Source organism: Abramis brama (genome assembly GCF_963993115.1).
Source record: "Abramis brama genome assembly, chromosome: 8".
NCBI lineage: Eukaryota > Metazoa > Chordata > Actinopteri > Cypriniformes > Leuciscidae > Abramis > Abramis brama.
Genome location: NC_139970.1, coordinates 26,408,546 through 26,435,097, shown reverse-complemented (window position 1 = coordinate 26,435,097; position 26,552 = coordinate 26,408,546). Strand labels below are relative to the sequence as shown.

General features: G+C 41.1%; 1 protein-coding gene and 1 long non-coding RNA gene across 3 annotated transcripts in view; one reads left to right on the top strand and one right to left on the bottom strand.

Annotated features, from left to right (window-relative positions):
* The first annotated feature begins 569 nt into the window (after nt 1–569).
* Nucleotides 570–26,552, top strand: part of LOC311087953 (uncharacterized protein) — a 77,168-nt gene continuing 51,185 nt past the window's right edge. For both annotated transcript variants that reach the window (XR_014607398.1, XM_084121489.1), the window contains exons 1-3: nt 570–676; nt 24,410–24,539; nt 25,227–25,394. Coding sequence is in view for 1 of the 2 variants with exons in the window: in XM_084121489.1 (XP_083977615.1) it covers nt 24,410–24,539; nt 25,227–25,394 (298 nt within the window). In the remaining variant the exon portion in view is untranslated. The remainder of the gene's footprint in view (nt 677–24,409; nt 24,540–25,226; nt 25,395–26,552) is intronic.
* LOC311088904 lies at nt 11,045–12,151 on the bottom strand. The gene is made up of 3 exons (XR_014607578.1): nt 12,086–12,151; nt 11,300–11,369; nt 11,045–11,217 (listed from the first exon to the last, which is right to left on the bottom strand). It is a non-coding gene; the product is annotated as an uncharacterized lncRNA (long non-coding RNA).

Below are 26,552 nucleotides of genomic sequence, written 5' to 3'. Positions count from 1 at the left end.
CTCTAATATTAAGATTCCACCTTGGCTCCAGTTCTGAGCTAACTGCTGATTTTGGCTTAGTTATCTGTTGAAGTAGACTTTGACACAAACTTTTTTCTTTCTTCCATGGAACACAAAATGGTACATTTAGCAGAATGTCCACACTGTTCTTTACAAACAACAAAACTAGACATCAACCAGGGCAAAAAAATTAAAAGTCATTCACATGATACGTGTTCTTTATTTCAAGATTTCTGAAGAAATATGATTGGTTTCTGTGAAGAACAGACATAATAAGTTGTTATGTGCTCACAATATGACCCTATAATTGTAGCTCACAAACCCCTATTGTGTTTGCACATATTCAGCCTTCTGTATTTTGCTTCAGTCTAACATTCTGACATGGCTGCTTCACAAACAATATAACTGGCTATTGATCTATATCTGCAGTATCAATAAGGCATGGTCATTTTATAGGTGCATCAGCAAACCTTGATGAATAGTAAATAGCTTAAATGTTTTGTGTATCAATTTCAATTCATGTAGGTCCTTTGTTTTTCCATAGCTACCTGATTTTAGAATAGCTCCACCCTCTTCGAGAAACTGAAACTTAAATGAGGTTTTGAGTCTATAAATTCTCCACACCAGCGCAGTTTCATTTACCTCAACACTGTTGGATAGCCTACCTGCTGACAAGGTAAAAAAAGAATCAGTATGTCAAAATATATATTTGCTAGACATTTGATCATGTATATATATATATTTGACAGGCTTTGTTGTAACGTATGTGAAAACAATGCATTTTTTTAAAACAAAATAATGGGCCTGATACGAAAAATGCAAAAGGCACATCATAACATCATGCCATAATATGGTTTACATTTCACTCTGTAATCTGTTTTTAGGTCATAGCCTATGTTATATGTATATAGGTGTTTTGTGTATCGATTCGTCTTGCGCCTTTGTTTTTTCAGCCATCTGATTTTGGAATCAATAGCTGCACCCTTTTTGAGAAACTGAAACTTAAGTAAGGTCTATAAATTCTGAACAACTGCATTGTTTGATTATGTCAAATTATTTCCTATATATTTGCTAGATAATTGAGCTTGTTTTTTCTATATTTGTAGTTTGTATTTTTAATCTTTTATAAGAAGCAATAAAGCAAAAATACTTGGGGGTTGGGCCTAACGATAAATAAGCTTTTTATATTTTACAGGCTTTGTTGTAACATATGTGAAAACAATTAATTTTTTTTAATCCTAAGAAACAATAAAACAAAATAATGGGCCTGATACGAAAAATGCAAAAGGCACGTCATAACATCATACCATAATATGCTTTACATTCCGCTCTGTAATCTGTTTTTTGGTCATAGCCTATGTTATATGTATATAGGCTATGTGTTTTGTGTATCAATTCATCTTGCGCCTTTGTTTTTTCAGCCATCTGAATTCCATTTTGAAAGCCATTCCATTTTGGAATCAATAGCTGCACACTTTTTGAGAAACTGAAACTTAAGTAAGGTCTATAAATTCTGAACACCTGCATAGTTTGTACCTATAGCACCTGCACCTCATAGTGATTATGTCAAAATATTTCCTATTTGCTAGATAATTTAGCTTGTTTTTTCTATATTTGTAGTTTGTATTTTTCATCTTTTATAAGAAGCAATAAAGCAAAAATATTTGGGGGTTGGGCCTAACGATAAATAAGCTTTCGAATGTGTGCTCGCTCTGTGCTTTCACTTTCACTTTTGCAAAAGGGAAAGGAGGGAAAAAGCTTTACAGATGAAACAACTCAACTTTATGGTTTAAAGGTCGCCCTCACATACTTAATGATGGCTGTTGTGTGTTTAAAACCACCATTAAGGAGCACTTAATAACATGCAGGGCAGATGTTTTCATTGTTTTTCAGTGCAAGCTTCCCTTAGATGATAGAAACATGGGACCCCCTGATACAAAATGTGTCAAACAGAGCTACATTTTAAGCATATAGCCTAGTCTTCAATATTAATAAACCAACATAATGATATTTATATTATGTTAAGAGTAGATAAGAAGGGTTATTAGTTATTATTAGTTAAACGTTATTGCTGTTGCACATGCATTTGTCTGTATTTTCATTGTTACAGTTGAGATTTATGCATCTTTTACAAGCATGCATGTTGATATAAAAAAAATCACAATTCATTAGGCCTGGCCTAGTTGTTCAAAGTTGTTGTAAATTATTTTAATGGATTTGCAGAGTCATATTTAAATAGATGGGCAATTAAAGGGGTGGTTGATTATGATTTCACTTTTCTCACTTTAGTTAGGGTGTAATGTTGCTGTTTGAGCATAAACAACATCTGCAAAGTTACAACGCTCAAAGTTCAAAGCAAAGGAATATATTTGCTTTTAAAGAAATAGTTTTTTAAGGACTACAACAAACGGCTGGTAGGGACTAGACGACATTCCTCCCAGGTTAGTGACAACACAAACCCCCACATTTACATAAACCCTGCCCCCAGGAACGGATTTATAGATTATCAGAATATGCTAATCAATGACTAGAAGATAGTTAACTCCACATCAGCAATATAAATTCATCAACTAACCATTCAGAAATGTCCTGTTGCTTCTACATGTTGTCACTTCCTCTTGAGTCTCTCAATCTTTGTCTGACTCCGGTTTGAACATAAAAGGCTCAAGTTTTTGAAATTTTCAGTGTGTCTGTGTGAGGTAATCGGAGCTGCTAACATACTTGAAGCTCCGCCCTCTGTGACGGGAGCAGCAGCTCATTTGCATTTAAAGGGACAGACACAAAAACAGTGCGTTTTTGTACACCCTCAAAAAGTGACAATTTTAACATGCTAGATAAAAATATCTGTGGGGTATTTTGAGCTAAACTTCACATACACACTCTGGGGACATCAGAAACCACTTGTGAAAAGGGCATTATACCACCCCTTTAAACATTTACATGAAATTTGGATTCAAGTTTATTAAAAATTCACATTTTAATTTTACTGTCAGATGGACAATTAAACATTTACTTGAATTTACATTTACCTCTTTTCACAAGATGTAATATAAATGTATGATGTCCCCAGAATGTGTCTGTGAAATTTCAGCTCCAAATACCCCCCAGATCATATATTATAGCTTGTCAAATTTGCCTCGTTTTGGGTGTGGGCAAAAACTCTCCGTTTTTGTGTGTGTCCCTTTAAATGCAAATGAGCTGCTGCTCCCCATCCCCATTCAGAAAATGTCTGATCCTTTACAAGAGCTTTGTTTGGATACAATAACAAAACACTCTAATCTCACTTATCCAAAATCTCAGAAATAACCAGTAGCGGAGTGCAGCCTTTAGTGATGGGAAGTCCGGTTCTTTTCCGCAAACTGGTTCTTTCGGACAGTTCGTTTCAATGCACCAGTTCAAAAAAACGGTTCACCAGTTCTTGTACGCCCTCACATAATGACGTCAATTCTATCATCCCGGCGGATAAAAATGCATTAAAATAAAGGCATTTGTAATCATGACTTCAGTTAAATAATAGTAATCATCGTCATAATCATCTTGGGTAAGTTTCTTACATTTACGTTTTGCAAAAGATAAAGATATAAAGTGAATAAACTGGTCTTCATCAATTTTATTTTATTTGTTATTAAATAAACTTTTATAATGTAACCGCCGAATTCGGCCCCTCATTTAAAGGATAACTGTCTCCAAAATGCAACCTAGGGTCTTTTTGTTAATCTACCCGAGGCAAACTTTCGTTTAAAAGCATAATTAGAATGGAAACGCCACTTTTAAGTTTGACCGTATTTTCGTTTTCGGTCAAATTGCCTTTACAGGCAAATTGCCTGGGAGTGCTTGGGGCACTAATATGATAGCATCAAAAATCGCTATTTTTAAAACATTAATAAGACTCGACACAACATGAAACTTTGCTCGAAGTATCACCAGGGGCTCTACACATGAACTTGAGCATTGAGAACATTGTTTGTGTACACAGAGTTTACTAAAAAGAAAGATTTTGAACAACTCACTGTAGCTGTGTCCGCCGACATTTTGACAGTCAAAAATAGTCGATCTCCGAATGCAACGTAACTGGGAGGAGAGTAATGATGGAAAGCTCCTAAAGCTTAGTTACATATAAATTCACGGATAATTTGTTGTTTTGTCATTAGTGAAAAATCAATATTGACCTTGTATTTGAAAAAGGATGCTCATATAAGAAGCAATACTAAAATTCAGAGTCAGTTCATTCACATTCGGAGAGCTACACAGCTACAGTGAGTTGTTCAAAATCTTTCTTTTTAGTAAATTCTGTGTACACAAACAATGTTCTCAATGCTCGAGTTCATGTGGTACTTTCAATTGGGAGGTGGTATGTGGTACTAAATTTCAACTTGTGAAAATTATATTGAAATGTTTTTTTTTTTTTTTTTTACTTTTTCCATTGTTGTTTTTAAAAATATATTTTTGATTTCTTTTAAAAAAACGTGTCCTGCATTTTCATGTCACTACCGAAATAATGTGTGTTTTGGTCCATTGGCTTAGGATGATTTTAACCACACCTCTACATTTTTGATCAGGAAATATTCCTGTGTCCCTCTCTCTCATTGTAGATAGGTACCATTATTTTGAGGGAAATGAGTTCAAAAGTCTGAAAATCTGTGTGTAACTTTAAAGAACATCACTACCAAACACCTTTTTTCTGCAATTAAGCACACTTTTTTGGGTGTTATTCTATAAAATTTTGTTTTTATGTGTGTACAACTGTTCAGAACTGTGCTGGGTAACCATGTGCTGGTTATCATCTTTGAAAAGTATCGTAAAATTGTCACTACCGAAACAGTCACCAAACATTTGGTGAAGTTTTGGTTGTGACATCATGGCTTTTTGAGTGTTATTTGATTAAATTTAGTTTTTGTTTGTGTAAAACTGTTCAGAACTGTGCTAGTTAAAGGATTAGTTCACTTTCAAAAAAAATGTTGCTGATAATTTACCCCGATGTCATCCAAGATATCCATGTCTTTCTTTCTTCAGTCAAAAAGAAATTAAGGTTTTTGAGGAAAACATTCCAGGATTTTTCTCCATATAATGGACTTAAATGGCAACCAACGGTTTGAAGGTTCAAATGTCCGACTCAATGCAGCTTCAAAGTCTCTAACGTTACACGATCCCAGTCGAGAAATAAGATTTATATATATACTTTTTAACCACAAATGCTCGTCGTGTACCATCTCTGAAATGTGCCCGATCAGCTCTGAAAGCGAAAGACAACTGGTAGGTGCATCCACTTCCGTATTTATACCCGCAGGGTAGGGCGGGGCATTGATTACGCACCTGCCAAAGCTTGTTGGCTTGATTTTAAGAGTAATCAGAGAGTGATCGGGCTCACTAGGCGTTATCCCATACAGTCAATCGACTAAGTCGAACGTTACCCGACAGAAAGGGAACTCAGTTAACAACATACTGCGGTAAAAAAATAAATAATGTTGAGCTTTTATATTTATAACATATGATACAGTTTAGCAACATCAAACGACCAAGATTGCTGAATACCATCACTATTGAAAATGTGACACAGACACTTGATTTCAGTTAATATTAAGTCACTTACATTTAAGACACAATATTGTCTTTGTTCCATTTCAGCAGCGAAAATAGTTACAAACAAAGATCACAGCAGAACACATTTCACAGGAACATGTAACCGTGTTTTCATTACTGAAGGATTAAGCGTTTTGAACAAATCGTTTCAATAAATGACTCACTCATTTAGATGTTCACCTGCCGCCACCTACCTTTTTTTTTTTTTTTACAGTCTGGTTAAAAGGTATCATTCTTTCCAACATTTCTTATTTGTAGGCCTATATATATAAAAAAATATTTAATGCAGTTGTAATTTTTTCAGTGTAAATTATTTAATTTGATTGGTAACAGCCCTATAGTGTCTTATTATTCTAATTTAATTTATTAATTAATTAGGGGGGTATTTAAAATATCCTAAATATGCAAATATGCATATTTTAAATATACTAAATATGCAGATTTAAATATATCAAGCTGACCGATCACTGATGAGAATATTGCTTCAGAATAAATTATATTTAGCCTACAACACAATAAAAAAAAAAAAATCCTATTTTTTTTTTTTTTTTCTGGACAAGCACATTTTTATTCGGACAAGTGAATGACCGATACTTGTGCGATGGACAAGCATGAAAAGGCTTAATGTCGAGCCTTGCCCTTAAGGACTGTGTAATGTGCCGTTTTTTTGCATGTTACACAGTCGCCTATATTTAAATGCTTGCATGCTCTCCTTTCAATCATGCAATGCGTCGGAATAACATTTTTCTTTGTTTCATCATATAAGATTACTGTTGGGAAACTTAAAGGAACACGAGGACTTTTTGGGACTTTAGCTAATTCACTGTATCAGAGTTTGGTAAGACAGAGTTACGGCACGCACAGAGATGAAAAGGGTCTTATCTAACTCTGCGGGATACGGTGAATAAGCTAAAGTCCCAAAAAGTCGGCCTGTTCCTTTAAACTATTAAGAACCATATTTGAGATTGATTGTATATGAATAAATCACAAAATTCTGTGCTATATGGATAGAGGATAAAGCTACTGCACTAGACCTAATGTAAATATTTTGAACTGTCACTGTTGGCATATAAGTTAGTGAAACTAAGATAAAGTCATCAGATTTTACTAATAAACTTACCAATCTCTGTGTAAAAAATAAAATAATGCTGTTCTAAAGTAATTTTTTACCACCGGTCTGTAGCCTAACTGCGACTCCAAATCTCAGGTAAAAATTGTCATTCAGACCCCCCTCTACAAAATATTGAATTACTCAGTCAATATACATTCATTACATCTAATATTTTGCTTTTCTTCATTTATGTTTGTCTTTCTTCAAAAAAAAAAAAAAAAAAAAATGAGCAGGGGAAGTTTCTGAAATTTGGTTGATTTCACATGGAATGACCCAATTGTGTTTATGTCTGAGAACCTTTTATACACATACTTAACTGCGGACACTGAAATGACACTGTGTGGTATGGTACAAATATTTTGAGTGTCCCTTATTCTGTCCTTTATTTTCCTATAAACAACCACGATTGTCCTGTATTTTCCATTCCAGAAGTTGGCAACCTTATTTCAAATATTTATTGGCGGACCCCTTTGTTACAATCTACCCCACAACTGGGGTAGGTTGTAAGTAACACATGATGGGGTTACTTGTAACAGTTAGACTAAAGAAGCAAAAGCAGAGGCCACAGCACACACTATACATAGCATATATCTGTCTTTCTTTTCCACTGTTTAGGCATTCTTTAAAATTATTAAAAATAAGCTGTTTTAATATGTAAGGGAATGGTTGTAACACTTTTTAAAGATGTGTTACAACCTACCCCACCCCACCCCTGTTTGGCAGTGTTTAGCAAGCCATATTAGCATAATGGTTTGAAAATAGCAGATTAAAATTGCATCACATTTTGCCTGAGAGACTAATCTAATATAAGTTATATGATAATAAAATGCATACCCATACAGCCTTGACAACCATTCATATATGATCTGGGAGGAAGTGAGTAAACTGAAATGATCATAGAACTCCTAGCTTATACCTGATTGGTGGAATTGGTGGTGTTACAACTCTCCCCATGTTACAACCATAGTCTCCCCTACTTAAATTAAATTGTATAGAATAATAATATATTTTTATAAAATGAATGGGAAAATACTTGTTCCTGTTCTTCTATTACCAGTTCTGTGTTATAGCTACTTACTGTATTGTTTTTTTTATAATCTCAAAGCAGCTATTGTCGAGATATCATAGGCTAGCCTATAGGACAATTCTTTAGGTTCAAATAGTGTAAAATGTTTGTGGAAATATTTTATTGGACAGTCCTTTGTGCTTTTACTTCATTGTAGATCAATACTTTGATGGTTATAATCATCAATGGTTATTGTGTGTTTAATAGGCTAAGGCTACTTTTATTGAACATTGATGGATCAAAACATTGGCGTAAATAGTAATAGTTTAGTTTGATTCAAAATCATAGCCTATATACTGTAGGCAAGGTGGAATAAATACTAAATACAAATACAGCGAAAGCAATTTGTTTTGAGTAATATTTAGACTGCTTGTCCAAAATAACCACTTAAGCAAAGGTTCTACCATTTTATGTATTTTGATAAAGTCAGTCAGTTTAATTCACTTTTATTAAATAAATCTACATCAAATATTTACTTTATAGACACCACCACTGGAATCACAAGATAAACAAGAATGCATTTCCGGAGGAACTGCGAAGTGTGCTTGCTCGGGTGCGGTTCACTAACGTTAGCAGGTAGTGGATAAGGGTGCGTTGAAGTTTGCTTGATCTGAGAATTTCAACAATAGTACTTTTTTCAAGATTGTGCAAAAAGGTAAAAAGTTATGTGCATTAAGAGACATGTCTGCAATGTAGACTAGTGCCAATGGCATTGTTTATGTGGCTTGGTTGTTGGTTTTGAAATAATTGGTTATGAATATACAGCAGAGAGTGGGAGTGTTTTGGGTGATGAAATAGTATTGAAAAGAAGTTGACAGTCTTAATTTACTGTATCCAATAAGCCAATACAAAACTCACCCAGCTGTTCTGTGGTTGAGTGTTCCCTTTGATTAGGAACAAATTTACTATCTCAAATTAAGGTCTACCGTAATTAGCGATGCTTTGATTGCTGCTGTCAAGATGGTTGTCATGACCTACACAGAAACGCTGATTTTTATAGCCTACCGTCAGTCCTCATATTGTAAATTAAATGAAAAACGCTATCAGTTTCACTATTAGCTTATTCTAGCGATGCAATCGCAACAACATGGATAACGCTGTTTGGCCTTGCCTAACTTTATATGACATATGCGCCATATGCTAGAGTTACACATCCCGCTGCCATTTCAGGGCTTGAATTTCGGTGCGGGAATGTGGGGATTGCGCATAATTTAAACCATTCCCGCAAAGTTAGCTTTTATAGTGCGAGAAATTCCCGCACAAATACATTCGCTTCATCTCAGAGCAAATGATTAAAAAATAAATTCACAGATGCGAGAAAAAAGATGTCAAACTGTCTTTTATTTTCGAATTTAATTCCTCAATCAGCGCTGGACCGGCATTTTCTGTCTTCCGCTGAGCCCTGGCCGTAGACAGATCATATGTTTCACGCTGTCAATGCAGTGGTGTGCGCTGCGCTGATCTTATTTACACTATCGAGTGTAGGTGCAGCATTCTAACATTGAGTCATAATGAGCTGTTTGTGAAGAAATGATCCGCTTCCAAATTATGTCATTTTAATCACTAAATTGAAACATTAAAAAACAATTTGCTCTTTATGGTGTGCGAGTGACAGAGCGCGGCAGCAACGAACCAACTGATCAACTTGCAGCGTAACATCAACATTGAATGTTCAGCCGAACAGCTGATCATAGCTGTAGCCTACAGGGCGCCTTATTATTTTTCATCTCCATAAATATATCTAGTAGTAAAGCTAATGCAAGGGCTAGAAATCAATTAATCTTTTGCTGATACTTCCTTGTCATCATGGAGAGCGCAGTTCATGGTTGCATGACAGTGCAACAGTTTCCAAATTATGTCATGACAGTTCATGGTCGCCCTGTATAGCAACGACAGACGCCACGGGACAGCAAGCGCTTGTGGAAAGGAGAGAGTGGCGCACTCGCGCTTTCCACTTGTTTTTACACATCTAAGGTGCGTTCCATTCGACAGGGTCCATAGGCAGTGTTCACTGCTCCCCTACTCCCTGAGCACGGTATATCAGTTGAAGTGGACTTCACTGACAATAACCCAGCTAACACAGTTACGTTGTGAAGACGTAACCGGACCGGGCCATATTCGTCGTAGCGACGTACCACATAACGTTCCAGCAACGTAACTTTGTGATTCCCATAATCGTCGTGGCGACGTTATAACTGTACGTCGCTAGAACGTGACGAGTACGTCTCGATGACCAAACTGGCATGTTACGAGGACGTTTCCTCAAAGGACCACATTAGTCACAGCGACGTGCCAAATAATGTTCCAGCGACGTAACTTGGTGATTCCTGTATTCGTCGTGGCGACGTTATAGTGGTACGTCGCTGGAACGTGGCTGGTACTTCCTAACGACCAAAATACAACGTTCTCCACATTTATTTTTAATATACTTCTCACCTTTAGTCCTGGGAATTAAGATGTGCTTGATCCATAACCTCGAAATCCACGTAGAACTGATAAACTCAAACATTTCATTCTCTGCTGTAAAACCTTATAAATTCTAATAGGGAATTGTGTACTATCGTTTCCAGTTAATACATTTAGGGATCAATACATATATGTAATGGAAACCAATACAAACCCCTATTAAATTTTAAATAGAAAATGGCCCAAAAACCACACTTTATTCACTGCTACTTTGTACAATTACTAAGCCAATACATTTTGAACATTAACGATTTTTAACCATGTAAAGTGTTAACAAGTTATGAGTGCAGAAATGTAACATCAATTAATTAATCAAAAAACATAATCAATGAATAATGTAACCAACTATTAAAACGTATTCTTTTTATTGAAAAAAGTGTTGTATCATCAGGGGTGTAGTTAAATAATAATCAATACTCTTATTGATACTACTCTTTATAATTTGGTGGAAAAACAATAAAGACCTTAAAAAAAAATAAAAGATTCAGCAGTTTCTTTATTATTAATTTTATTTGCAGAAATAGGTTAAATTGTTTCCTGAGTGTCCTGTGAGGCTCCTGCTACAAATGTCTGGTGGTAATGTGCTTCATTGCTTCACTACCAGTAGCTAAACCTGAACAATGCGAATATCACCAAAGATCTATAGTCCTTGAGCTTCTCTGAAGCTTACAAATAAAAAAATATTGTTAGTAAAGAGTAAAGATATGTAAAAAATTTAAATAATTCTCTCCAGTATTATTTCACCCACCCAAATATACATCAAGAGTTTTTTGTTCAAGAAAATGAGCATGATGACTTTCTGAGAGAATCTGAGACCTCTCATTCCTGACTGTGTCCCAGCTCGGCCAGCTGTGGTAAACGCTCCTTCAGACAGTGTTGAGGAGGCAGAGGGAGATGATGGAGAGCTGTGGGAGAAGAGGAAGAGTGTCTTTCTTACCCCACCAGCGGAGGGCAGGGATAGGAGGAGGGTCTCGGTCTATATATTCACTGGAAGCTGAAAAATAAATTGTACCATGCTATTGTAGTCAGCTTTATAGCTTTTTGTTAGAAAGGTATAAGAAAATTGTCTAACTTACGTGTTCCTCCTCCTCCTCCTCCTCTTCCTTATCCCGGGCTGCACTGTCACCTCATCGTCCTTCTAGGCAGCTAAAACAGAGGAGAACTTTATTAATGTTGCTAATCTACAGCTTTTAATGCTTTTGAAAGTCATTTATGCTCACCAAGGCTGCATTTATTTGATCGAAAATACAGTAAAAACTGTAATATTGTGAACTTTTATTACAATTTAAATAACTGTTTTCTATGTGAATAAGAATATATGTTAAAATGTAATTTATTTCTTGTGATCAAAGCTACATTTTCAGCATAATTGTGTGAATATATAGTGAAGATCAGTCTTCAATGTCACATAATCCTTCAGAAATCATTCTATGATGATTTGATGCTCAAAAAACATTTATATTACATTCTAACATTTCTAATACTATCCAGTCAAGTAAGTGACGTCATCGATTAACAGCAAATGTTAAATTAATTAGCCAACTTCCAATCACCCATTCAACTGCCAGCAAATCCTTTACAAAACTAACAAAAAAATCTCACCTACACATAAAGATGTGATTAAAAGCCCAAACTTTTATAAACAAGAGCTTAGGTTAGCCTGACAGTTAACGTTAGCGCTAACAGTTAACGTTAGGCTACCTCTTCTGAAAACGGTTGAGATGCTAACAGAGTTTTTCGAAGGCACTAAACTATTTCTATTAAGTAACGTAAAATTTTCAATAGACGTGTGTCAATAACACGTAAGAAAAATGTCAGGAACAGTAGTGTGTATTATTTGTGTGATTTTAGACTAAACTCACCTGAAAGTAGTGAAAACAACAGCGAGAGATGGATTTCTGCTTTTTGTCAGTTGCAGTGGTCCTGCGCCGTTTCCATGGCAACCGCTCCAGTGTTTGAAAGCGACTCGCATGTTCAACGCGCACGCCCATATCAGCCAAGCAGAATTTACATAAATAAACATCTAACACATTAGGCTACATTAATAAAAATCTCATGAATTTAAAACTCATTTTGAAGCTCGACCCGCTCATATGTGCAAAATGCCGCCACTCCACGTCAAGTGTCACTTTTATTTAAGATTTTGTATTGTTGTTTTTACTAACACTCAACCTCCTTAATAATAATAATAAAAAATACATATAATATATATATATATATATATATATATATATATATATATAACGTTGTATAACTACTACGATAGTACTTGTAATGCAATTTTCTGGAAAGTTATCTGCGGACCAGATGGGAAAAAATGGAACTTTACCACGACGTCCTCACAACGTTCTCCATGGGATAAACTAGCGACGTCTTCTGAGGACGTGCCCACAACGTTTCTGGAACGTTACCCAATATTCTAAAAAATGGAACTTTACCACGACGTCCTCACAACGTTCTCCATGGGATAAACTAGTAACGTCATTTGAGGACGTGCCCACGTTTCTGGAACGTTACCCAAGATTCTAAAAAATGGAACTTTACCACGACGTCCTCACAACGTTCTCCATGGGATAAACTAGCAACGTCTTTTGAGGACGTGCCCACAACGTTTCTGGAACGTTACCCAAGATTCTAAAAAATGGAACTTTACCACGACGTCCTCACAACGTTCTCCATGGGATAAACTAGCAACGTCATTTGAGGACGTGCCCACAACGTTTCTGGAACGTTACCCACGATTCTAAAAAATGGAACTTTACCACGACGTCCTCACAACGTTCTCCATGGGATAAACTAGCAACGTCATTTGAGGACGTGCCCACAACGTTTCTGGAACGTTACCCAAGATTCTAAAAAATGGAACTTTACCACGACGTCCTCACAACGTTCTCCATGGGATAAACTAGCAACGTCTTTTGAGGACGTGCCCACAACGTTTCTGGAACGTTAGCCAAGATTCTAAAAAATGGAACTTTACCACGACGTCCTCACAACGTTGTCATAAAGTAATGTCGCGCTGACCAAATGACGACTAACTGACGACGTCATCACAACGTACTTTGTTAGCTGGGAACCGCTCATTTGAAACGCCCTGCAAACGTCATCAAAGAAAGTCAACGACGTGGTCGCGCAGATTATGATATAACATAAATATATATAGGACTACATTCATATTTTTATTTTTATTATTATATTATATATTTACAATTATATTGCACTATTTTACAACTACCTAAAATAAAATCACTTTACTTCACAAACTAGCTAAGCTGGCTGCATTCACTGAGGTAAATTATAATCATCAAAAGTAGTATGTAATATTCACAACAATAACCGTTAAAATACTGTCATTTGTATAACAATGGCGAAATGTATGAATACTTACACACATACGTAAACTCCTCCATCGTTAGTTATGACTGGTGATGACGTGGCCCAGCAAACATTTGGACGTTTAATGTCCGTTGAAAAGACGTCCGTCCGAGACGTCCCGTCATGGTTGAAAAATAGTTCCAAAATGAAAGTTGAACCGACGTCTTTGACGTCGTCTGGCCGTGAATTCCACGTCTTTTCTGCGCGTCCCTGGACGTCTAAATGGGTTTATTTATTTTTTCAGTTCTTCTGGATGTTTATAAGATGTGTTGCTGCCAAATGTATGTGTATATATAATCCTGCATATAAAATAATCACACCCATATTGTGTAACATCGTGAAAGGCAATCATTTAGGCTATTTTTACACATCTTAACTTGACAAAGGTTCTAAAAAGGTCCAAAATCGGTCCGGTCAGACCTGGATGTCTATAAAACGTACTCGGTTACTAACGTAACCTCGGTTCTCTCTAGAAGAGGGAACGAGTATTGCGTAAGTAGCTTACGCATCGGGAAAGTCTTCTTTCTTCGAGATCTGAAGCCAAAAAATTATCCTTAATTTTGTATTCATTGTCAACGCAGTGCAGCAGCCGACAGACCTAGGCAGGCTGTATAAGCGTGCTCATTGGCTGCTCGGCTGCAACTGCTTAAGCCTATCGGTGAGCGCTCTGAACGCGGCAACCAATGAGGGCGCTTCGCGCCCTCCACACCCTTCTAACCGTCAGAATGGGCGTGGCCAGCGTGTATATATTCAGCGCTCACAGGCTAAAATTCTGGTTTTCGCAGTCTGAAGCGCAAAAGCTCGTGGCGCGACACGGCAGGTTACGCAATACTCGTTCCCTCTTCTAGAGAGAACCGAGGTTACGTTAGTAACCGAGTACGTTCTCTTACGAGAGGTTCTCTCGTATTGCGTAAGTAGCTTACGCATCGGGAACCCTTTGTCAACGCCGTGTGCGCCGAGCATCCAGCCCATGAATCCCAGGGGAACCGGGGAAAACACTCTGCTGGAAAATGTGGCCGGTCGAGAGACGGGCCAGCGTAGTACATGCACTTCATGCAGCATATGAAATAGAGCGGCGCGGCCGGTCTATAAACATAGCAGTACAACAGTAGGGCCGGCGGAGCGAGCCCATACAGTACATAAGCACTCATAAGGGTAGGAGAAAACGACATAGTCGGTCTCACATGAAGAGAAAAATTCCCGTGCGGCAGAAAATAATGCGGGCGGCCAGCAGCGCGGGCCAGCACCGATAACAGCGCGTAACGGGAAATAGGAAACAGAACGGATCAGCCGGTCTGAGTCAAACACTTCACCCTGAGTAGTTACCAGAATAGCGCCAGCATATGAACGTAGTCTGCACACGGGAGCTGGGCAGAGCATACATGTCACTTATACCGACAATATTTTTGCCTGTAGGGCAGGAACTTCCAGGTTATAAAACCTCACGAATGTAGACGGGGAGGCCCAGCCCGCCGCCGTACAAATGTCGTGGATAGAAATTCCGCTGGACCAGGCCCACGACGAGGCCATGCCTCTAGTGGAATGGGCTCTGATGCCCAGAGGGCACTGCAGGTGTTTGGAGGCATAAGCTGCTGCTATCGCGTCCACTATCCACCTGGACAAGCTCTGCTTCGAGGCGGCAAGACCTTTGGTGCGTCCGCCGAAGGAAACAAAGAGCTGCTCTGAACGCCTGAAAGCGGCGGAGCGCGTGATGTAAACTCTCAGCGCCCGGACAGGGCATAGGAGGTTATCACTGTCCCCACTATCGGATGCTGGCAGAGCCGAGAGGGAAATAACTTGTGCCCTAAACGGGGTTCCAATCGCTTTGGGGATGTAACCGTGCCTCGGTCTGAGAATGACTTTCGAGTCATTCGGCCCGAACTCGAGACATGCAGGGCTAACAGATAGCGCGTGCAAATCACCCACTCGTTTGACTGAAGACAGAGCTATCAGAAAAACGGTTTTAAGCGACAGATACTTTAGATCCGCGGATTCAAGCGGTTCAAAGGGAAAAGCCTTTAGGGCCGCCAGGACCAAGGACAGATCCCACGAGGGAACCGAGGGGGGCCGCGGGGGGTTCATCCGTCTAGCTCCTCTGAGGAAGCGGATAATGAGCTCATTCCTTCCCATTGCCCGGCCGAGCGTCGTCTCAGCGAACGCTGTAATAGCGGCCACATATACTTTGAGCGTGGAAGGGGATCTGCCCTTTTCCAACAGCTCTTGCAAGAAGGAGAGCACCCGCGGGACCCCGCATGCGCGCGGATCCAGGTTTTGAGTAGCGCACCATTTAGAAAACACCGACCATTTAGACGCGTAGAGCCGTCTCGTGGAGGGGGCTCTAGACTGCGTGATCGTGTTCACGACCCCTTCTGACAGGTCAACGGGTATCCGTTGATCACCCATGCATGCAGCGACCAGCGCTCTGGATGGGGATGCCAGATCGATCCAGCGGCTTGGGAGAGGAGATCCTTTCTCACCGGGATCGGCCATGGGGGTGAGTGCGACAGCCTCACTAGCTCTGGGTACCAAGTTTGGTTTTCCCATCGCGGGGCTATAAGCAGCACTGAGTGGTGCGTTTCTCTGATCCTCGAAATGACCTGTGGCAACAGGGAGATTGGAGGAAAAGCATACAGCGGGAGGCTGGGCCATGTCTGGGACAGCGCGTCCTCGCTCTTCGAGTAAAACTTCGGGCATTGAGCATTGTCTTTCGACGCAAAGAGGTCGATTTCCGCTCTGCCGAATAGGCGCCAGAGAAACTGGACTGTCTGGGGGTGCAGAGACCATTCTCCCGGGGGAATGTTGTCCCTGGACAGTCTGTCTGGACCGACATTCAGGTGGCCCGGCACGTGCGCGGCTCTCAGCGAGCGCAGCGAGCGGTAAGCCCACACGAGGAGGCGTTCTGTCAGCCCGCACAGGTTCCTGGATCTGACACCGCCCTGTCGGTTCACATAGGATACCACGGACATGTTGTCCGAGCGGACTAGCACATGGTGATCCCGTATGAATGGGAGGAAGCGCCTGAGCGCGTTCTCGACCGCTATCATCTCCAAACAGTTTATATGGAGGCATCTTTCCCGGTCTGACCATAGGCCAAAAGCCGGTTTGCCCTCGAACAGAGCGCCCCAGCCTGAGGTGGAAGCGTCCGTCGAGATAACTTTGCGGTGTGAGATAGCTCCCATTGTCACTCCCCGCTGGTACCAGTCGGCCGCTAACCAGGGCTTCAGAGCTGAAACGCAGCTCTGAGTCACTTTGATGCGAATACCGCCGGAAGCCCATGCTCTGTGAGGCACTCGGGCATTCAGCCAGCGTTGTAGCGGGCGCATTCGTAAAAGACCCAGCCGAAGCACTGCTGCGGCTGAGGCCATACAACCCAGTAGCCTCTGAAATGTTTTGAGAGGTACGGTGCTGCCCGGCCGGAGGGACGCGGCCAGGCGTCGAATGCAGCGCGCGCGCTGTGTCGACAGGCGGGCTGTCATCGCTACAGTGTCCAGATCCAAACCCAGAAAAGAGGTTGATTGACTGGGCACGAGCGAGCTCTTGGTCCAGTTGACCGTAAGCCCCAGGCTGTCCAGATGGCTTAAAAGCACTGTTCTGTGGGCGATGAGTTCGGCCTCTGACTGTGCTAGGATCAGCCAATCGTCCAAGTAGTTCAAAATTCGCATTCCCCGACCCCTCAGGGGAGCGAGAGCCGTGTCCATGCACTTCGTGAATGTGCGAGGTGCCAAAGACAGGCCGAACGGCAGGACGGTGTACTGATATACCTGACCGTCGAAGGCGAATCTCAAGAATGGCCTGTGACGGGGTATTATCTGGATCTGAAAGTATGCGTCTTTCAGATCGAGAGATATAAACCAGTCCCTCGGGCGAATTTGCGCGAGGATTTGTCTGGTTGTGAGCATTTTGAACGGTCTTTTGATAAGAGCCTTGTTCAAACGTCTCAGATCTAGAATTGGTCTGAGAGCTCCGTCCTTCTTGGGAACGAGGAAATAACGGCTGTAAAAGCCCGACTCGCTCATGGAAGGGGAAACCGGTTCTATTGCCCTTTTGCACAGAAGTGTGGCTATTTCTGCTCGAAGTAGATGTGCTACTTCCCCATTCACTCTGGTCTCGACACGCGCTTGAAAGCGCGGAGGGCGGCGAGCGAACTGCAGAGTATAGCCTCGTTTTACTGTGCTCAGCACCCATTCTGACGCGCCTGGAATAGCTTCCCACGCTTTCGCGTGTGCGGCCAGGGGCAGAATAGCCTCCGGGCTCTGATCGCCGCTGATCGCGGGCTCGAGAGCTCGAAACGGAGGGGCGGGCGTGATGCGCGCGCTCTTGGTGCTTAGATACGGCGGGTCGCTCACAGCGGTGACCGGCCGTTTTACACACAGCGTCCCGGTGGCTTTTGACGGGGAACATACAGTGTGAAGCACGACGCTCGAAGGCGGCGTCGGGGGCGAAGTAAGAGAGCGGATGTGTGAGCGCGTGGAAGCGGGCACAGCATCCGTGTTTATAACCTGACCGGTACAGAGGGGTTGTGTAACAGAGCGGGCAGTGGGTAGGTGTGGGCACAGCTGGGTGGACACATGACCTACTTTTGACACTCGAGCGGCTTGTGCCAGCTTTATGCGAGTGGGCTCTGTGAGAGACACGGGGTTTACAGTGCTTGTGTGCAGAGGTGAACACAGATAAGTGGGCACATTTACTGCATTTGAAACACTTACAGCGCGAGGCGCGCGACCAGGCATAATACTCTCTTTGAGATTTCTCTGGGTCGCCGTGAAAACGGCGGTTGTGTGCAGGCGAGAGGGTGAGTTCACCGGCTCGTTGGCTGCGAAATGAGTGTCTGCAGTAACCGTGGCAACGGGGACTGACAGGGCTTGAAGCTTTGACGACGGTCCGGCCACGGCGGGACCCAATCGTCGCTTCTCTCCTCGGGCTAGGAGGATTTTGGAGGCTCAGGCTTCACCGCGATCCTCTGCCGGGGTCCCCGGGGAGGCGGCGGTCTAGCGCGGCTGGTCGAGCGAGAGCGAGGGCGGCCGCCCTGTCGTCGCTGCGAGGACGGAGGTCGAGCTGGACGCTGGGCAGAGCTTTGTGCAGGCTGGTCCGAAGGACGGCGTGCAGCGGGTCTGGAGCGTCGAGGCAGAAACAAATTCATTGCCTCAGAAGTCTTTTTCACCTCCGAAAAGCGGTCGACGATCCCGCTAACCGCTGGGCCGAACAGGCCGGTGGGGGAGAGGGGGGCGTTGAGAAACACCGCGCGCTCAGACTCCCTCATGTCCGCGAGCGTGAGCCAGAGATGCCTCTCTGTAACTGACAGAGAGGCCATGCACCTTCCAATGGCCTGGGCAGCGGATTTCGTGGCGCGAAGGGAAAGATCCGTCGCGCTCCTCAAATCCGTAAGGGAAGCAGGCTCCGAGCGCTTCTCGTCCAGATCACGGAGGAGGTTAGCCTGGAGAATCTGCAGTACTGCCATAGAGTGGAGTGCTGATGCGGCCTGCCCCGCGGCGGCGAAAGCGCGGCCGACGAGGGCTGAAGTGGTCCTGCATGCTTTGGACGGGAGGGCAGCCTTTGAGCGCCAACGAGAGGGCGGGCAAAGGTGCGCTGCGACCGCCTCCTCCACAGGGGGGATGGAATTATACCCCTTCTCAGCGGCGCCGTCAACCTGTGAGAGCGTCGATGAGGCATGTGAAGACACTCTCGCGGAGAATGGAGCATTCCACGACTTCGAGAGCTCGCTGTGAAGCTCCGGCAGGAAGGGTGCTTTTCTGGACGCCGGCTGTCGGCGGCGGTGGTGAAGGAAGCAGCCGTCGAGTCTGTTCGGGGCTGGCTCTTCCGGGGAAGACCAGTCAAGGCCCAGCTGTTCGACAGCTAGCGTGAGGAGGCGTAAGAGTTCCGCGTCCTCGCCCGCTCGAGATCGGCCTGAATCCTGGACTGACGAGGAGGCAGTGGACCATTCCTCACTGTCAGAGGCCAGGAGAGAACAGCTGTCCGCGGCGCGTTCACCAAAGTCATCCGCCTCATCCCCTGAAGCGGCGGAGGCGCGGGCGAGAGCCGGCGGCTGCGCGGCCGAGAGGGGGGGCGGGGAAGGCGAGGGAGAAGCTCGAGGGAGAGACTCCGGCGAGCTTCTGTGCGCCTGGTTGGTCTCCGGCGGTCGCTGTGAGCGGCGCTTCTTCTTGCGCGGCCCAGCAGGGACGGGCGGGGAGACATGCTGATCGAAAACTTCAAGCCGAGCCCGCAGGGTCGACATTGAAAGTTCCTCGCACTCGGGGCAGCCGCCCGTGGAGAGTGCGGTGGCGGCGTGATCGCGGCCCAGGCAGAGAGCGCAGATGAGATGGCGGTCTCCGTCGCTGAGCGGGGCGTGGCACGAGCCGCAAGAAAAACGGGGCATTTTTAGAAAAACGCCCCGTGCTCTTTTAGAGAAGAGGGTGTGTTGCAGTAGGCGAACACACAGCAGTGAAAAAGGATATGACGCCGGATAGCGTAGCAGGCACGGAAGGCTGAAGGCGGCGAAGGCGGCCGGCTTCTTCAGGCGCTGTCCTAGGCTTGCTGGTCGCTGGTTTCAACGGCGGCGGCTTCTCCAGATCCAGCGATGCGAAGAGCTTCGCTGAAGACAAGAAAATCAGAATTTTAGCCTGTGAGCGCTGAATATATACACGCTGGCCACGCCCATTCTGACGGTTAGAAGGGTGTGGAGGGCGCGAAGCGCCCTCATTGGTTGCCGCGTTCAGAGCGCTCACCGATAGGCTTAAGCAGTTGCAGCCGAGCAGCCAATGAGCACGCTTATACAGCCTGCCTAGGTCTGTCGGCTGCTGCACTGCGTTGACAATGAATACAAAATTAAGGATAATTTTTTGGCTTCAGATCTCGAAGAAAGAAGACTTTCCCGATGCGTAAGCTACTTACGCAATACGAGAGAACCTCTCGTAAGAGAACCGTTTAATCACGTGTACATCAACACATTATTTGTGGACAAAAGCAAAAAATAGTGCTATAATTTAGCATAACATTTTATTGTGAATATTACATTTGAAATGTCTTCCAGTTGTTAAACAGCTATTTTTCAAAAAATATATAATAGAAATAGTACAATGTTGTAAATTCTGTGGTAATGGCATTTTCTATAACAGTTTCACATTAAGGTTAAGCAGACATTAATCAAACCAGAATATAACAAAAGTACAGGAACAGTCAACGCATTCTATTTTTAGAGTCTTTCTATAATATGCCATCATTGATGAATAGAAGTCAGAGCTGTGGCAGTACTAAGTTTCAGTTACTAACAGTCTTGCATTACTGTTAAACAGCCATAAATAAAAGTTTTTAGAGTCTATGAAGTTTATGGCTTTATGGTTTTTGTTTTGTTTATGGCTCATTTTTTAAATCCACCACCCTCAGCTGTTCCTGGAGCGTTCTTCAGGTGTTCCTCCGCTGCTGCATCTATGTCTGAGTCTGTAGCATTTGGGCTCCACCTCATCACAGCATCTGAGGAAAGAGAATATGGGTTTTTTTTAAAAAGAAAAAGGCTAATTTCTAGGTAAATTACGTACTTTTTTTTTTGAAAATGTCGGAAAATAACCATGTTGTTTTACTGAATAAACGGTCCGTGGAGCACAAACGAGTTGCGCAGTTTCGTTCCGCTTTCATTTTTAATTTTTGATTTTTTGCGATGTTTTAACAATGTTTTAACAATGTTGCGGTCGCGCCAGCGCGACCTATAACAAAATTTGGTCTCACCGGCAGAAAAAATTAGCCTGGTTCTACCAGACTCTCGTACATAAATGTAAAATTAAATTAAATAAAAATTTGTACAGAGTCTGGCCCCTCTCATTGACAAGCGTTAACTTCATTGAAGGTGGGTACTCTGTTGAAACAGAGAATGTCTAATGTTACATTTATAATACAAAATGTACTTACCCAACAGCAGATTTTTAGTAATTCGGCAACACACCAATGCACCCTCAAATCCTGCTCGCCTCGTGGTTGTAGAAAAACGGGAAAATGGCTACTTTATTGCTTTATCGCGAGATAATATATCATATCGCGGGATTTTGCAATATCGCGAGATTTGCTACAACATCCCGGTGGCACAGTTTTGACGTGTAAAGCAGTGTACGTCTTTTCAAAACCTCTTAAAACTACTTGGGGCACTTAAATTAATTATTGCAATATCAACCAAGGTGTAAGCATAATACTTTTGCATATTTCATAAGGATTTCATAGAGGGTAATGATGGACTATAAATGCCACTTAAAACGATGCCACTTAATGCCACTTAAAACGAAATATGCAAAAGTCGGACCAATGTTTGCTGGGGGTGCGCGAAATGACAGTTGGGTGATCATCACTCTCCACTTCCTGTGAAGTGATGTATCGATGTTCCCTTATTCCCTATGCCGTGTGCAGTGCCCTTCGAACTGAACATGTTCGCTCCCTTCGGATTGGAATCTCACTTAAGATGGCGGAATACCCTGTGAAGTCCACTTCGCAGTCCACAACGCACCTCTAGAGCGACGTTGTTGATTGTTTGAGCATGTGACTGCGCATTTCTCCTTGTTTTCTATTGTTATGCGCAGCATATTTCCCGTGCTCACAAACACAGCCACAGACAATAGGCTTGTTTGAGATGCGCCTTGCCTCGCCTGAAATGTAGTCGAGAGTAGGCGGCTGCAGTGAGAGGAGGAGTGAAAAAAGTGCAGGAAAGCCGGACAGTTCTCTCTTCTCGCAGTGGATCTGACACCTGTGAGATCAAAGATGGATATCGCGGGATTCACGCTCGTGCACAGTGTTGCTAATAAACTGGATGTAATTCAAGTTCTGTTGCTTTTATATGAAAATAAATAAAATGAACAAGACACCCAAATTACTTGTTATTTAATTCCATTCCAAATACATGTTTATCAATATTTTTTTTCTTTACAGACATATGTGTTTTTATTTATTTTATTATTTTATAAAAATTAAATTGCATAACCCAAAGAGATCGCACTGTCAGATAGTTTGGGAATATTCACACATAACATATACACATAAAACATGATATTAGAGTTTTAAAATCAAAACATTTTAAAAGAGAACAATACATCACAGTTGTTTAAACCAATGAACATTAAGCTGTGTCGTCAGTAAGTCGTTTCCCATCATGCTTTTGATCAGCGCAGTTGGTGGAGAGCAACTGCGCTCGACTGCAGAATCCGACACGTCCGCCTTGCGGTCGCGAGAGATTTTTGACATATGTCAGCATGACATCAGAGCAAGGCGGACCGCACTTGGACACATTTCTAACCGGCATGCATCTCGCGCTGATCACCGGTGATCGGTTCTGCGCAGATTTTGCTCATCTCAAACAAGCCTAATGAATTGTTTGTTCGGTAAGCGAAGAAGAGCATGATGTATTTTGTATAAAGTTTTGTTTTTGTTTTGTTATTAACTGTTTTGAGAACTGGAAATGCACAATGCATGCATACAAATCTGTATATATTAATAAATTAAGATGATTAAATTAGGCCGATGCAAAAAACGAAATTCAGGCCCTGCATTTATTAAGACAAACCTAGTAAAAACGAATGCAGTCTATACACTGACTTGGCAGCTCTGTGAAATGTAATACAACAGTGCCACCTACTGTCTAAATGCATTAACATTAAAAGTGTGAGGTGAAACTTTTGCATAGACATAGGTAAATGGGTTTGTCAATTAGCCTGAAATAAAAAAAATAAAACAATTTAAAAAAAAAATCAGATTTTGTGCTTCCTCACATTGGAGTCCCGAGTTCATGTACAAAGTTTGGTTTCGATATGTGACAGCGTTCCTGAAATATGAACTACTTCCTGTTTTGGCGACTACACCGCTGATTTCGTTTGGCTGTGACGGGCAAACGCTTCCGAAAATCAAAAATCCTTCTAGTAACTTTTGTGAGGCTTGGTCCAAGGATCATGGACGTCTAGTTTCGTGAAGTTCGGACCAAATTTGTGACCTGTGAAACTTTAGTTTCGCTTTCTGTTCAATCCACTATGGCGGACAAACGACATGGACTCGTGATGTCATCTTCGCGAGCAACTTACACCGGTACTGACCGTACGTTTTAAAGTTGGAACGGTGTCTCTGTCTCAAAGGGCCTAGGCGCAGGAGCTGGCCAAAATTTTTCTCCTGGGAATAATAATAATAATAAGAAGAATAAGAAGAAAACTTAAGAAGAACAATAAGTGTGCTGCTTTCAGCAAGCACACTTAATAATAATAAGAAAACTTAAGAAGAACAATAAGTGTGCTGCTTTCAGCAAGCACACTTAATAAGAAAACTTAAGAAGAACAATAAGTGTGCTGCTTTCAGCAAGCACACTTAATTAAAAGATAAAAATGTTTATAATTTAATATGTTTTTTGTTTTTTTTTTACAGTAAATAGGGCTTTTGATATTCTGACATGAATTGAAATTGTGGTTTCATTATGGTGATAATCTCTAAGGTAGACATTTGACAGCCATTATCAGCTTACTAAATTATATTGTACATTAGAACTGAACAACTAATAAAAAGGTCAGTCATCTATTTAGTATCACTGCAATTATTATAAAAATTGGTTAATGGGTTCCAAATACCATGATGTTACTTAGGCCTATTTAAGTTAATGGAAACATTTTGATTTAATTGCCTTGAACAAAACTATCATTAATAATTTTTCTGTCTTAAAATATAGTAATTGTATTATTATAATACAATTTGTTCAACACAAATTACATTTTACACAACTTTTGGACAAAAATGTTTGTTTTGGATATATTTTGAACAGAAATCATCCTACAGATTTATATGTTTGTCATGTTTTTCAGATGGAGAAAATATTCAGCTTACTTCAGAAGTTCAGACTGGACAAATACTACAAAAAATTCATTGATCTTGGGATTCAGGAAGAACTGGATTTTTTTGACAGTGTCAATGATAGGACCTTAAAAGAAATGAGTATGACTTTTATTCTCAGAAAATAGCAGAGAAATCTATTCCATTAATATCTATTTTTTTATCCATCATAATGCATGACTGTATATGTGATGGGGAGCACACTGGCTCAGTGGTTAGCATTGTCACCTCACAGCAAAAAGGTCTCCAGTCCTTTCTGTGTGGAGTTTGCATGTTCTCCCTGTGCCTGCGTGAGTTTACTCCGGGTTCCCCCATAATACAAAAACATGCAGTATAGGTTAATTGAAGACGTTAAATTGTCTGTAGATGTGGATGCGTATTATTCACAGTATTCATATTCACAGTACTGATTAAAAAATATTTGATAATGCACTATTCCATTCCATTTTTTTTAATTTATTAAATATAACTGCCCATAAATATGATAGGCTAATAATACATATTATGGCCACCAGTGAGCAGTATGAATCTTTCTTGCCTCGTGACTTTCCTTTGTTATGTTTTATATAATATTTTATAATAAAAGAAAATATTATATTGGATGTTTTCCATATAGAAATATGTGCAACATTACACCGTACTTATCTCAAAGAGAATCACAGGAAGATGGTTTCCAAAAATATAGTCAGATGGGGACTTTCCAACTCCCCCCTACATGTTTTCAATAAACTAATTAAATGCATATTAAATACTGTATGACAGGTAATTTTCTTTTTGTTCTGTTAAAAGATTTTTCACAAGCAGAGAGGATCCGGTATGGCAATATGGTTGCTTACTTACAAAGGATTGGCAATGCACCGCCTCCAGAGATGCAAGGAATGCCTGTAATGAAGTCACTCAATTCATTTACTATATTCTACCGATTTCCAAAATGTCCTCGGATACAAGAGATAAGAGGTAAATGTTTAGAAGGCATACACACTTTATAAACAGTACAAATGTATTTCCTCACGCTAACAGACAATTACAATAATAAGGGCATTGGGAGATGCCAACACAAGATGCAACTATGTTTGAATTAAAGTACAGATACTGCTAGAATTAATCAGGGCTTCTGATCTTCTCTAAATTAATTTTTTACCAATAACATAAACCTTTCAAAACAGATCTACCATGAGCTTCAAGACTGTTTACAATTACATTTCATTATTTCACCTTAAATCGCACAACAGGACCAATTTCTACAAATAATCTGAATAGTACAATGCTCACCTGAGAGAATTATCTGTTTCTGGCTGATAAGATGGCCAATAGAGCACTACAGTAGTCCAGTGTTGAAATGTGCCTGAAAGAGGATAGTTTAATGAAACAATAATTTTATATAGTAAATTATAATAATAAAGCACAAACCTGAATAACAGGGCAGTCAATGGGCAGTGCATTTTAATCACCCAAAAATGCATTGTCTGTGCTAGCAATGTTGCTAATCTCATTAGCAATTGTGGTATACTGATGGTTTAAATATACATTTTAACATATGCTAATGAAAGCAACACATTTTGACTTCATATTTTGGATACTGAAGACCATCTTTACTACCTTAAACCGCCTTTTTTCTTTCTATGATATAATGAAGTTATGGAAAAGAGAAAATACAGAAGAGATATGCGTTATTAAGACAAGAGTGTACAAATCTAAAATTAATGGAAATAACTTTACCCTTTAAAGTCCAACAGATTCTTGGGAAATAGGCTAATTCATGGAGCAACTTTAATTTGAGTTTGTTGTGTAAAGCATATAATCATACATAGCTTCAGTGAGAAAAATAATTAAATGCAATAAATGCAGAATGTCCTGTCCCTTTATTCATATTTTATTATTCTTTTAAGTTGAAGTGGATCATTTAAGTAACTTAAATGTAACTTTAAGTAACCAAAATCTTTGTGTATGTGTGTGATAGAGCAATAATCCCCAAGAAGCTGTGGTTTACGTTGTAACCCCCTTAGCCATTCTGAAATAATTGTAGGCTAAACCACAGCTTTACTGGGCTTACTGCTTTTATAAAATGGGTGCTACATAGCCTATACCTTGCAAGGTTTCATAAAATGAACATTA